This window comes from Hirundo rustica, chromosome 3 (assembly GCF_015227805.2).
Source record: "Hirundo rustica isolate bHirRus1 chromosome 3, bHirRus1.pri.v3, whole genome shotgun sequence".
Lineage (NCBI taxonomy): Eukaryota > Metazoa > Chordata > Aves > Passeriformes > Hirundinidae > Hirundo > Hirundo rustica.
Window position 1 is genome coordinate 69,812,509 of NC_053452.1, and position 14,412 is coordinate 69,826,920.

Here is a 14,412-nt window from a genome sequence, read left to right on the forward strand (position 1 = left end):
AGGCTAGATGTCTATTCTTAAGTTCCTAGCAAAATATGATACTATTTGGTTTAGTCTGTTGTAGAGGTGGACATCAGTGACATTGTGACTTGAACTCAGGTGAAAATATTCAAGCTCTACATCTGTTGGTAAGATGTGAGTTGCTTGAACCTGAATTTGTGTTTAAACCTGAAAGATATCAAGCACAAAGTGTAACCAATATGATTACTTTGAAAATACTGGCAAGGAGAGGAAGTGGTAATATAAATTCCAGTATTACTTTTGAAGGCTTCAGTAATATTACTTGCTATTACATATGTTAGTGACAAATTGCTCAATTTCTTCATAGTTGGCTCTTGAGCTTGTAAATGACGCAAGATTTTAATTGGACAGAAAGTAAACTTAGAGCATTCAAAAAGACACTTCTGTCTCAGAACACATAAAATCATGGTCACTTTTTGCCCTTCAAAAGCTTGAAAGGTATTTTATTTCTCTTCTGGGATAGCAGGTTTGTATTTTGCAAGTTTTCTTCATCAAAGTTCAGTGGACACTGAGAATTTGTGTGTTTCATAATTGGTGGCAGTGATGATGAAGAGAAGCGCATCAGCTAAATCTCTGTATGACAATTTATTTGTGCACTAAATGAGTTTGCTCATTTATGGAACAGTCATAACAAAACACATTTTACTGCTACATTTATTGCCATGTGTTTTAAACACCTTTTTTCCTTACCTTTTCCATTTGATTTTACTTTGGGCGTGTGGTTTTTACACTACATAGTGATTTTTCACATGGTTTAACAGCTTTAGAAGAATCACTGGAGTTTGATGTTCTTGCCACTCCTCCCATATGGCTAGGTATTGGATATAATCTCAGTGAAGTTAATTATTTTCTATTATTTAAGACTGACATGTTTGTTACAATGAGATACTTTATATGAACTGGTCTCCCACTTCCTAACTCTCCTTTGTTTTTATTTTTTTCTGTGGGACATGCTACACAAATCATTTCTCCTTTCCTGTATAATTGCCCATGTTTCCTCGCTTCTTAAGCCTTTGCCAGGAATTTTTTCCTCCCTTGCATAAAGTTGGCCATGTTCAAGGCACTCTTGGTTCTGGCTTAACCTTGGTCCTCATTTCCTTTACTGTCAGCACTTCCCAAGCATCGCTCTTAATTCCCCTTTTGTCTGTTTTGCTCACTCCCAACTTTGTGTCTTTTTCCACGCTGCCTCCTACACATGGAACAGCCTCCCAATTAACGTACGTAAAGATCCTTCACTATCCTCCTTCCAAAAGCTCCTGAAAATCCACTTATTTTGTAACGCATTTCAGTAATACCAACCACTTGTCATTCTGTCTGTGTTGTGTTGTGTTTTGCATTTCCTGTGCTTTACAGCTTTCAACTCTTGGGGGTAGAAATTTTAGTAGGGGTTTAGCACTTTTTTTTTTTATTGCTCAGCACCATGTGCTTCCCCAGCACTGCATAAAGACAAAATGAGTCCATTTATCATGGATATATCAGTTTATAAGGGTTTAAGTTTTGGAATTGAAGATGTGCTGTCACTAGAGAGATACAGATATCCAGAGACTAATGTTTTCAAATGTAGGTAGCTTAGTGTTACTTCCCAAAATCAATAGGTATGGAAACTGTCTTTCTGTTCAAAGCTGCCCAGCTTTAGTAACTCCCATTGGCTTCAGTGTGAAGAATAAATGCTCATCACATTCAATCATTAGATTAATTAAAATCATTATATTTTTCAGCTTCTGTACTGGAAACATTTGGCAAGAGATGAATAAACTATGTTAGATGCTATCTTATTCTGTTAATTTTCTAATACTCAAAAAAAAAAGGTCCTGTTCTAAAGGGTTGGTGCTAATTAAACTTATTAAAAAGTTCTTCTGTGGTGAGCAAGAACTTTTTTTTAACTTCTTATTTAATTCCCAAGAATGAAACTGCTCAGATCTGAAATTTTATGTTTGGATAGTTCATACTTAATAATTTTCTGTAACTTCTGCTGATACCATGACCAAGGAATGTAGGAGCTATGCTAATTTGAGCTACTTTAGGTGAGAGTTGGTGAACACTGATTATGTTGTCCTTGACTACAAAGATAGTCATCAGTTTTAACAACTAAGCCTATCAAAGATACTTAATTTTCTTATCTCTCAAGTTACATTATACAAAACAGTGCAAAACCATAAGATGACCATGGAGAATATCTAAGAATATAGGAATTCTTTTGCCAAATTGATTTATAACTAATGCCTTTGATTACCCAAATTCTTAGTGTAATACACAGTGTTATGATTTTTCCTGGCTATTGTCTCTACCAAAGAGAACTGGTAAAGTTCTCAGGCTGTAGGGATGTTAACATTTTGTTTTTAAAGGTCAAAAATTTGTTTTAAATGCCAGAGTTCCTGCTGTCTTATCAGCAAAAGAGTAACTTTCTTTAAATTAAATTTTCATGGGTATTCTTTATCACCTTAGTCTTATACTTCTAGTCAGTATATTGCTGTCCAGAACTTCCTGTGTAAAGCTAGTGCATTTAAAGACTTTGTTAAAATTTATATCAAATGCTTTTAATGCATGATGATTACTAAAATGGACTTTAAGAAAAAATTGATACAAATGAGATCTGCCCTGGAGGTTAATTTTTTTGTCAATCTAGTTGCTTTTAGCCACTGTAGAGGTTTACAATATTTACAACTGTTCTTTTGTTCCCTTTTACTGCCAATTTCTAATATTGAAAGTATTTTCTAAAGCATGCATTTTTAGTACCACAGATAAACACACATTCGATGACTTCAATTTCATAGTCTCTATACTTTAAGCAGGATTTTTGATTCTAAGCAACATTTTTGTTATATTTTTTAAAAAAAACTTTTTGTATTGATAGGTGATCTATATACCTTTCCTAGTTATAGTACAGAGTTAATTCTCAGACTCATTTAGTATGTGTGTATAACGTCAAATTTTTAAGATCCCCTTTTCTGGAAATATATGTTGTAACTTAAATTAAGAAGCTTCTGGGTTTACTCTCGTTCTGAAAAGGGGGGACATTTTTATTATAGTAAAATGCTTAAATGTGTTTTATAGCAATAAAACCACTGCTGGTTCTTAATAAGTTAGTACATTAATAATTAGCTATAATTTGATAATATTTAATGTGATGATACATTCACTATCCCAGACCAGTTAAACCATGATCTGTGTATTTTTTAGGTTTGGTTGAATGTTTTTCTCTTATTATTAGATTCCAGTTATCTCTAACAGCTAAATTCTTAGCAGCAAATACTACTAAGAAACATGGAGTAAAATTAATCTTGGAATTATTGTTGATAATAAAAATATATGGACAGACTGGCTTTGTTTTATACGAATTACTTATTGTGTATATATTCTGCTTTTAAAAAATGTATGGTAGAATTATTAGCATAGTCATGTGTGCCTAAAAATAATTGTCAAATAATGGAAAAGAGAAAATATTCTTCCTACATGTGAATTTCATAGCACTACTTGATGCTCTCAGTCTACAAATAAATATACTTAATTTCAGCTAACAACAACATTTTGAATAATCTTTTATGATAAATGAAATTTGGAGAGTGTTGCATACTGGTGTGTGCAATATAACTGCAGATTTGTTTAATCACATGAATATTGTCAACAGCTGAGTTTTAACATATTCCTTAAATATGGTATAATCAGTTATAATTCTTTCTTCAACAGGCTTCGGTTTAGCTCTTAATCATAAATACAATTCAGATGCTAGTTGATGACAAGTATCTTTATATACATAAAAATACTTTTCTCAGTGTAGCAGTTGTATTTTATTATCTTTTGATTTTCTAAGTCACGTCTACACTTTTGGTGTAATTCAGGTGATTCTGCCAGGTGATTTTTCACGCAGTCTTCTCTCTTGTGTACGTATTTACCAACATAGGCTGGAAGAAGAATATAAGATTTGTTGAGACAGAGGGAATGGGCTGGCGTAGGTCTTTATGTCATGATTTGATTGCTTCCAAGTGAAATGAATGTGTTTTTTTGACCATCAAAGTGATGGTTAAATTTCTTGCCGAGGGCAGTGCCATTCCTTGTCCATAGCTGTTTGTCATATTCTCAGAACATACACTTGCTTTTTCTGCCAGACTTGTATGAATTTGAGGGTCGTTTATGTGGACTCATTTTCTGTACCACAAGGCATGAGAACTGGAGGGAAAAACAGGTAGGAGCAGGCCTCAAAACAAAGGCAAGGTTCAAAAGCATAAATGCGTGAAAAACTAATGAGAACAGTGGTATGAGTGCTGTGTATTTCACTTTTATGTGTACTGAAAGGGTAGCTGAATTCAGATGATTTTCATTAACATTGTGTATAGTTATTTTGCAATATTTAGGGCTGAAAGATATTATAAGACCTAGAAAGACTCAGACAAAACCTGTGAAAATTACATGGAATCTGTTTATGCCTGCTCTGTGTTTTAAAGCTTAGTTATTTAAAGCAAGCCGGCCTTAGCAAAATTTGGTGTATTAAAGTTGCTTTCCTTGTTACTAAAAATGTTTGCCTCTTGTCGCTTGGACTAGGGTCTTTCATTAGGCAGTTTGGTTAATGAGACTTTAAAGAAGATACATGATGATGGCCATGTGCTGGCACACTTTAGAGGGAACAAGCATGCTTTTCCCCCCCTCCTCCTCTTTTGAAGGGCAGTTTATGTTCATTGCTGTAACGTTTCCAAAATTGGAAAGTAAAGTGATCACTCTAGAGGTACTTCTACCCACTTCTGTTTTGATTTTATTTTACTTGTGATAAGTAAATTGACAAAATTTTCTTAGTATCTAAAACTCTGATGTCTGAAATGAGTTGTAAGTGTAGGCATATGAAACTATGATGTATTTTTGCAACAGCAAACAAATGTTACTTGGGTTCATTGGAACTCTGCTTTCTCTTTTTGAAAATCACGGAAACAAGGCATGGTTAGTTTTTATACCACCTTAAGATTTTGATTTGTTCTTTCATACCCTTTTGGAATGCTTTACATTTAAAGTAAATGTAGTAGTTTGAGGTAGTTTTGTGTTTAAAATGAGACTGGAGGCCGCATAAGAGGAATCCTCTTGGCCTTAGTACAAATTTAACATGTATCCAAACTTCCCTCGTCTCAGTATTAAAATGTAACTTTACTTTTCATTGGCACGTTGACATAATTCTGTTTTGTTCTTAAAGGTGGATTAAAAATTGGATAGAATGCAGGGGTTTTGCTGAAGTGTGGGAGCGCAAGCAGTTTGCCTTCAGCTGGGAAAGGCATCTGTATTGGCATGATTGCTTTTCAGTTTGATGGAGATGCATGTAATTTTCAACAAGCATTGCCTTAGCAGTAGAACTCGAGCAGTCCGATTTTCTAGAGGCTTGTGTCTATGGATTATTTCATGTGCGTTGAGGTGGGAGCTCACTGTAACTTCATTGAGTCAGAATGCACAAAATCCCTCTGTTAGCTGGCTTCCTACTTTTGTGAAAAGTTTCTAGGTCTAACATGTTTGTTACTTTTAACCTCTGTCATACTGAACAGCAGTTCTTGGAATTGGAGATGGGATGCCGCAACACAAAAAGACTTTTAAGCAGACTAAAATTAGGATCTTATTGAATGCTCACTTAACTGCTGAGTAAATCCAAGGGATTTGAATTTGCTCTGTGTTATTATGCATTATGTTTGCCTTGTTTGTGGTAGAGAATTTAGAAAATGCACATAGTTCTTCACCAGCCAGCTTTCAAACCAATTTCAATGCTCTAGGTAATGTGGAAAAAGGCAGGCAAACTCCTAGACTGAATATTGTTTCATAATTTTATTTCCAAATGTCTAGCTCTGTTTATCCTCTTCATTTTTTATCATTTGTATGGTCTTGACTTTGCAAGCACTAAAATGGTCTTATTGAAATAATGTGATTCATCCAGTTTTCCTTGCAATTTTATTACATTTTTTGGAGTTGAAAATTGGGAATAAGCAGTTAATAAGTAAAATTAATACTCCCAGATATTGCAAACAGAAATTATACCCTCCTTGTTCTCCTAGACTGCTAATGAATGTGCACTTTAATGTTGGTCAGTGAAGTATTAATTCAATTTAGAATAAAGCCTTAAAATCACTTCTACAAAGTTGCTGTCATGTTTAAATTAAAACAAAATATGTACAAGCAATAGAAAAATTTTGACATTATATTTATGTATAATAGTGAATACCTAATTGGCTCACACCATTTTTGAGATCCAGTTAGCGGCAGCCTGTTTCTAAGATTTAGGAATCGGAAATATGGCTGCACAGAAAGGGAAAATGGCTACTTTTGCTGAATGGATTTTAATATTGCATAGAGTTATGTTTACCTCTTATGACGTGTGTTCTTCTTTCCTTTTGAAAGATTTTAAATATATCAAAAGAGAACTTGCATCTACAGTGTTCTAATGAACTAATTAAAATGAGGTTTTTTCTGCATAACGTTGTGGATGGCTCTCTGTTCTGTAACATGCAGCTGGTATAGAGTGGGCTGACAATAACTTCCCCCATTCATTTTGCTGAATGAGTTTGGGTGTTTTCCAGCTTTTTTGTCCAGGTGATGTATCAGGATATGTGAATTATCTTTAGGGAGTTGCAGTGAAAAAAGACATGGGGAATGCTGAAGCTTTTTTGACCCTCTGCATATTGTCTTCTTACAAACAAGACTTGCCTGGATTGTGGAATTCCTCATGTTTTGTCCTTAATGTTTATCCATTAGAGGTAAGATTCAGCAAAGAACTTGAGTGTACCTAAAGGTTAAGAAACTTGTGTCCAAGTGCACCTCTTCCTTCCTAGAGAGATAGGCAGAATGTGCTTCATACCTGTCACAGTTCAGATTTATATTCTCAACTCACAGGACAATCTTAATTTTGTGCTATTTATCAAAAAGTTTTATTGAATGAGAGAAGTGTAGTTTTGAAGCCTAGTGGTTTGGTCAGTTTTCTGGGAAATGGGGAGTGCAAGCTGTAATTCCTGTAAATTATTCCGTGCCTTTATTAGGTCGAAGGTTCTGGTTGTTACATGCTGTAGTTGAAGCTGCACTTTGGGACTTTTCAGGCAGTGAAGCTAGTACGGAGTGCACTTGCATAGTACACTTATGTATAAAGAGCATCCTAGTTTGTGTTGATACCTGTACCTGTTTCTATACTTGAGGTCTTGGATTTAGACTCTTAAATATGAAATATTTTGACATGGAAGGAGCACATTTCCCTGCCATAGCTGAAGTCAGCCTAATTGTTCAAGTTAAAAAGTTCCTTTAGCATTGTTGTACTGCTGTGGCATCCTTTACTTTGAAGCTTACTGTACTCCTTATCTGCCAGGTTACCAAAACTTCTGTCCCTTTGTTTTCTGATATGATGCTCTTATCTATTTTTTGCTTATTTAATTTGAGGTGTAATTTCCCACATCAGTTGCAGGACCATATAGATATATTTCTTAAAATATAAAGTAATAAAAGAGAGTTTAGGCTTGCTTTCTCCAATGGAAGAGATGACAACAGCAATAGCACATGTTTGCTCTTCTATTTCTTAGGTGGACACTGCCATTAAAATTCCTGTTTAGTGTCTGTTAGGTGTGTTGTTCTTTCTTCATGTGCCTAATTGCTTGCAACAAATTGAATGAACTACTGTTTTTTAGGCAACTTTTCAGTGTAGGGCTTGGCCACAAACACTGTGGATTCATTCCAATGTCATGGGGCAAATAGAACTTTTCAGTTCCCTATACTGCTTGTCCCTGCAGTATATTTTTAGCTTTTGTTCAGTTCTCTAAACTGTGATGGTTGTGATCTTTTGGATATAAACTTCCATAGAGTAAGCTGGCAACAAGAAGTTTTATTTGCTTTTGTAGGAAATTGGATTTTACCTAGTGGTGATATTGCTCGCTTCGAGCAAAACTATCAGTTTTAATTTGCTTCTGCAATTCAATAACCCTTTCAAGAAAGGAGCTTGTTTCCTTAACCTTTCTAACTGGGAGCCACATGGGAGGGCAGAGACAGAAATCCGACGGCATCAACCTGGTTCTCTCTCACTCCCAACCTCCCGAGGTGCCAGAGGCAGAGCCACATGTTGTTCCTCCTCAGCACATCTGTGGTCACTTGTGTCCCGTTCTGTCTCATAAGACTCCTTCATTTTCTCTGTGCCTAAGGACTAATGTTTTGTGTGAGTAGTAGCTGGTTTTTAGATGGGTGTAGAAATCCCTTCTAGTGATTACACGCACCTCGGAAAAGGGCAGGACTGATTTATGGGCCTCTGTGTATGACCTTTGCCTGTTGGCTCCTCTGTATTCTTTCATCTCTTGTATTAATAAATATACTAATCTGTGAGTTTATGCTATCGTTACTGCTTTATAAATAATATTGTAATTACACATGAAATTCACTATCTGGTGAGCAGTGTCGTACTAAGGGACTCCTAGTTGAAGTTGTGAGACAGAATCTTCTTGTGACATCACAAGAAAAAATTTCTAAGGAAATAATCCCTTAAAGCATTTAATTACAATTTCCAAAGTGGTTGCACAACTAAAGGATCAGGTACTAAGAGCTTGTCTTGTTTATTGAACCTCATGAGTATATTAAAAACTAACGATCCTGTAAATTTCTACTGCTTATTAGTACAAAGCTATAAATATTGTACATTAGTAGTAGAAGGCTCTGTGGGAACATTGTTGATAGTGAGTAAGCTGGCTATTTTCATTTGTTTGGCATTTTCTGCCTTTCTTATTTCTCTTTAAACACTCTTGTTTACACTTCTGCTGAGTACAGTTTGACAGTGGCTAAAGTACACCTTTACCACTCTGGTGACAGCTAGGGGTAGCATTTACCATGAGTAAACATTAACTCATTACCATTTTCATTGGGAGCAGTAGTGACAAACTGGTTGGGGCGTGGGGATGGTGGAGGAGGGAGCAGTGGCCTCATTAAAGCACAGCCCTTGGCTACCTCTTTAACTTGGGAATGGAGAAGATCTTGAGCTGGACAAATCCTATTTAAAAAATTGGGTAATTAATAGCATTAATTACCTCTAGCATTTTGTATTGTTTCCAGTAAAAATGCAAACTGCCTTTGACATTTCCACCTTTCAAAAGACACAGAATTGGAAACTATTTTGCTATTTTGTTATTTGAGGTGCTTCATTGAACTGCCTTCAAAATGGTGATTTTTTTTTTCGTCTGAATGAGCATATTTAGTCATTTGCTGAATGACCATATATTAAGATTGGATTTGTGCCTTGCATAGCCTCACCTTATCTGAGGATTGAAAAGGTAGAATGGCCAGAGTCCAGTTTATTTCTTGGGTGTAGCAAAACCAAACCTAACCCATCATCTCCACATTGATCTTAGAATTAATTAGTTTATCACTGTTTCATGATCTCTCAGCTATCTTTCAATGTTTTTTTTTTGTTCCTTCAACTAATGCTGGGGTCCTTTACTGCATTCTCTGTTTTCAAGTGGTGTTTGTCCTCTAGTGGGCAGACTTACTTGTGTAACCCAAGAGCCACCAGCTTGTCATCATCAATGGAGTATGCAGCCATAACTCAGAAGCAAGAAGACAACCATCTTTAGATGTTTGAACATGATCTCACCCAAGTGTTGTGGTGTAGGGATTTTGGAGTTACACCTTCCCCCACTTCAAATATTTATTAAAATATTTATTTAATCTGTCTATTGGGAATCTGATTTTGGGGAGAATAGTAGTTGCAAGTATGCTAGCCTGGGTGGTTTTGAAGAGGAGGAGGGAAAGTCTCTGTGAAAGAGTGGAGTGTGGTCCTCCTACTGGTAGATACTCCTGTTTTGGAAGGTTCTGCTCTAGTTGCCAAGGGTAAGAGGATACCATATGGGGAGGAGGGAGGAAGGAGAATGTCTTAAGACCCTTTGCTGGAGGTAAGTAGCCAGTATTTAGATATTCACAAAAACTTCGCAGCTGTTCTTTGAAGCAACTCAGAGAATAAAAACAATTAAAGAGAATTGCGAGTGGATCACTATTACTTTAATTCCAAAGTTCAACAAACTTTGTATTTCATTCCATTATTTAGTGTTAGTACTTAAAATATCCCAGAACACCGAACCTTCTCACCTATCACCTAACTTTCTTCATGTTTCTACTTGTTTTATTTCTAGCATATTATCAAGTTTCACCGTGCCTCAAAAGCAAATAAAAAGCCCATGCAGTTGCCAAGATCTATGGTCAAATCCCTACTCTACCAGATCCTCGATGGAATCCATTACCTCCATGCAAACTGGGTGCTTCACAGAGATCTGGTAAGTGTGGCATGTGATACCTGGCTAGGAAAATTCCTCGTGCATGTTGTTAGGTAGGACAAGAAAAGCCCCTGGTTGTAATCTTGCGTATCGATCCCTACAGCTCTTCCTGTTATTGTTGCAGGAGACCAGTTGCGACTTTAAACACGAAAACAAAGTATGCTTTCACATTGTTTTTATCTGAGTCATCTGAGCTCGGACAATGATGCCAGATCCGGGAAAGGGATTGCAGATATCAATAACTGAAAACAGTACGTGAGGCAGCTGATATATGTTGGTTGAACATTCTTACAACTTTTCGCATGACTTTGAAAAGGCATCTAAATAGGAAAGTGATTGATACCCTTTTACATTGTTTGGCTTACGTGCAAGTTAGCATAAAAGCTAGTGAAAGAGCAATTTTTTCATGGAGTATTTCTTTTCCATGTGGTATTTTTTCTGACCGTGGGAAGAGAACTATAAAAGAGTTATCATCTTGAAATTTCTCATGACCTGAAGTAGCTCTTGAAGTTGATTGCAGATTACAAGGGCAGCCAGTTGCCTTGTCTTAGTTCCCCTTTTCCCCTTAAAGTTTTCCATTACTCCTCGTAGTCACGTGAACTACTACCGTGGTTTATGAAAAGAATACTAATACGGGTGCGCTGTCCAAATTAGTATTCTTTTCTTGCATTCTAACTAGAATGTTTGGCATGAAGCAGTGTGATGGTTAATATTCCAAACAACACTCTTAGGTATGGTAATGTGTGTATAAAGTCACTGCTTTTATTTGGTTATTTTTCATAGCTGCCCAGGATGTCAAAATAGGGCTGCCTGTCCAGAAACTTAGTCACTAATTAAGTTTGGTGAGACATAGGTTGTTCTTGAGTTTTTAATAGTATGTAGGGACTTTGATTAATTTTTGGTTGTAGAGAAATTTTTTTAAAATAGACAAGTATAAAGTAAGGCAGGCCTGGAATACGAGTCAAACTTTTTCTGAAAACTGAATGTTATTTACTTTTTGTTGTAATAACTAACAACAGTGGCTAGAGCGGGTTTCAGTTTTTGTTATGGATCATTTTTTTTACTTTGTTCCTTGGATGTTTGTTGTTGGTTTTTCTGTTAAATTCCAGATGTCAGTATATTTGGGGAGGGGTTGGGGGTGTGGTTTGCCTTTGGAATAGTAACCATGACCAAAAAACAGGAAGCATGTACAACTCTGATTTTCACATTACAATTACTACTTCCCTAAAGAGTCAGCTGCTGCTTTGGCAGAGTGCTCAGCTGTAATTAGCTACAGCTTGAGAAGTAGCACCTGAGAAGTCTATATCCAGCTCTGTGTAAGGGAGACATAGCTGTTCATGGAACCGTTAATTATATATACACTTAAATGCCATATGTGAACTTGATATTTTGATAGGAAATACAAGATGGTATCTAAGATAATAACAACACATACCCTCAAGAATTTTCTTGCTGGTGTTGTTATTTTCAGCCTGCAGCACCAGGTGTTTTGCGTGACTAGTGCTGCTACTTTACAGTTCTTATCTGTTGCTGATGAGTTGTAGCAAAGCTCTTGTCTAATGTCTTTGTCTTTTCTTTTGGAATGTTGGGAGAAGATGATTGCTATTGTGAAAAAGAGGACTGTATTTTTTGGTTCTGTAATGGTAGTGCTTGAATTATGTTGGCATAATTGAGACCGGGGAAAAACTGTGAAGTCTTAGTGTGTTCATGGTCTGCAAATAAATGTGAAGTGATGGATTCTTGGATGTCTCTGTAAGGCAAAGGAAACAGTTTCAAAAATTGCTTTGATATTCGAGTGATTTAAAGATATAATCAGAATACTTTGCCTTTTAAAATTTTTTTCTGGATTTCTGGAGAATTCAGATAATATCAAATATCTTGAGCATAGTAAGAAAAAACCTGCTGTTATTCTGAATGTGTATTTGTGTCTGCACTTGAAATTAGAGGTTAATATGACAAGTAACCAATTTAAATCCTGGATTAACCAAAAATTTTTATTTATCTGTAATTTTTATTCATGCTTATGCTTGTGACTTTTTGCTGTTAAGAATGGTACCTCAGTCACAATTTCACTGGAACCAGTTTCTTGCATAATGCATAAATACCAGCTCCTCAGTGTCTTCTTAAGATGGGGAGCAGTTTTTCTGGTGGTTTCCTCTTAGCTGTTTGAATTTACAGCTGCTGAAAATAGTATTTTTCTATTTTATGTAAACCAAATATTGCATCAAAGCACCTTGTACTTTTCTGGTTTTATATAACTCTGTTCTTACTATTTTTAACCTATATTTGGATGTAGACCAAAGATGGGGATGTCCATAAAAGTCATGTTATGCTTATTTCCTTGCTTAAAAAAATAAAATTAGATTCTCCAATAATATTTATCATAATATTAGTCAGATTCTCCTGAGCCATGGAAATGACCTCTGTAAAATATTTAACAAATGTTGTGAAAAACCAGAAACCTGGGAGGTTAAATATTTGGCTTAGAGAACATTTGAAGAACATTGAAGTATTTGAAGAACATTGTTTAAATCTTAATTTACTACTGCCTTAAATCAAAGAGGTTTTTAAAGAAGCTGGAATACCAAATTAATTACTTAAGAACGTTAGAAACACTAAGATATTTATAGTGAAATAATTTTTAAGATCAGTAGTAGCCAGCAAGCGCATGACAGGATAATAAAAGTGGTGAACAATGTGAACTTGAATTCCATGTCCTTTCCTTGGGCTGAGCTGAAGGATGGCTGTTACCACAACACCCATGCTAATGGCCTGGCAGGGGACACTCACCTGGCTCATGGTGAGCTCATTCAGGGAGTTAAACCCACAGAAAGCTTTTCACCTGCAGAGCTTGTTTTCTGCAGGGGTAGGTCCTGGAGGGACCTCACTTTGAGCTTAGCTGGGTGTGCAAAGCTGGCACAGAGGCAGTGTGAAGCAGGGGCTCGTGGCCAAGAGCTCAACAGAGGCCATTCCAGCATCACCTGTCATTAGATCTGGTTATTTTATTCTTAAAATGCACTATTTTGATTCTTAGGAGGGAGTGCAAGTGTTCTTAAAAGATTAAATCAGTATAACTTTGAAATGCAAGACTTACAGCAGCTTAAGACTGCCAACACAAGTCCAGCTTTGGCAAAGTGCTCAAATTAAGGCAAATACCAAATAGACTTGCACTCATGCATTCTAGAAATTGGAAACTAATTTAGTGTTGTGTATATTTCAATTTTTTTGTAGAATTTAGGTTATTTTGAGTCTGGCTTTTGTATCCTGAGGGTAGCTGAAAGGTGCTAAATTACTTTTTAGGTTTTTTTTTTTAGCTAAGCTATTAATTTCTTTCAGTTAAAAAACATTCAGCTTTTATGGCAAGATACAAACAAATACAGACTATAGGACAGGAGCACTGGGTTACTGATTACTTTGAATAGCGTTGTGTCAGTTTATACACCTTGGAGTTAACCTAAGTCTGTGAAAATCTATACACTGCTCTCCTGTGAGCCTATTTTGAATGGGATTTTTCTGTTGAATTGCATGTCATTGGGAAATGATAATTTTGCCTTTTCAACATAGCAGCGTTCCTGAAAGCCAGGCATGAGATGAGGGAGGATTTGCTGGCTTTGCTAGCCACTGGAGCATTTCATTATTAACAAGAGGTTAATAAATGGAGAAAAATAATGGAGAAAAAACCTTTGAGTACTAAGCTTTTGGCTTTTTAGAATACTCTATAAACACTGTGGGCTGTCTGCTTGAATGGGGTCTAACCAGTGCTCCATCCCTTGAGTTAAGAGCATGTTAGAAGATGCAGCACTTGAAGCACAGTATTTCAGAGTGTTCTGAGGTCTTTGTCCCCTCCTCTCCTGGAAAGGAAATATTTAGATTATACAGGAACTTTCAGCAAAGGTCTTAGTTTGCCGGGATGTCAAAAAAATGGAGATCTTCCGTGCAGTGTTTGCAGTGTCTGTTCATTTCAGCAACTGAAAGGATTTGGGCACTTTCTTGTGCTAATAATCTCTCTGTAGATCAAGGTCAAAAGCAGGTAGAGACCATGTTCTTTAGAACCTGATAAAAGCAGTTTCTATTTGTAACAGAATGCATTTTCCTGAAGGGAGGTATTATCTATGGGATGTTTGAAGTGCACAGAATC

General features: G+C 36.1%; 1 protein-coding gene across 2 annotated transcripts in view; it reads left to right on the forward strand.

Moving 5' to 3' along the window:
• The window catches only part of CDK19 (cyclin dependent kinase 19), a 121,711-nt gene that overhangs the window by 47,856 nt on the left and 59,443 nt on the right, over positions 1-14,412 (forward strand). For both annotated transcript variants that reach the window (XM_040058000.2, XM_040057999.1), the window contains exon 4: positions 10,134-10,274. In XM_040058000.2, coding sequence (XP_039913934.1) covers positions 10,134-10,274 — 141 coding nt within the window. The remainder of the gene's footprint in view (positions 1-10,133; positions 10,275-14,412) is intronic.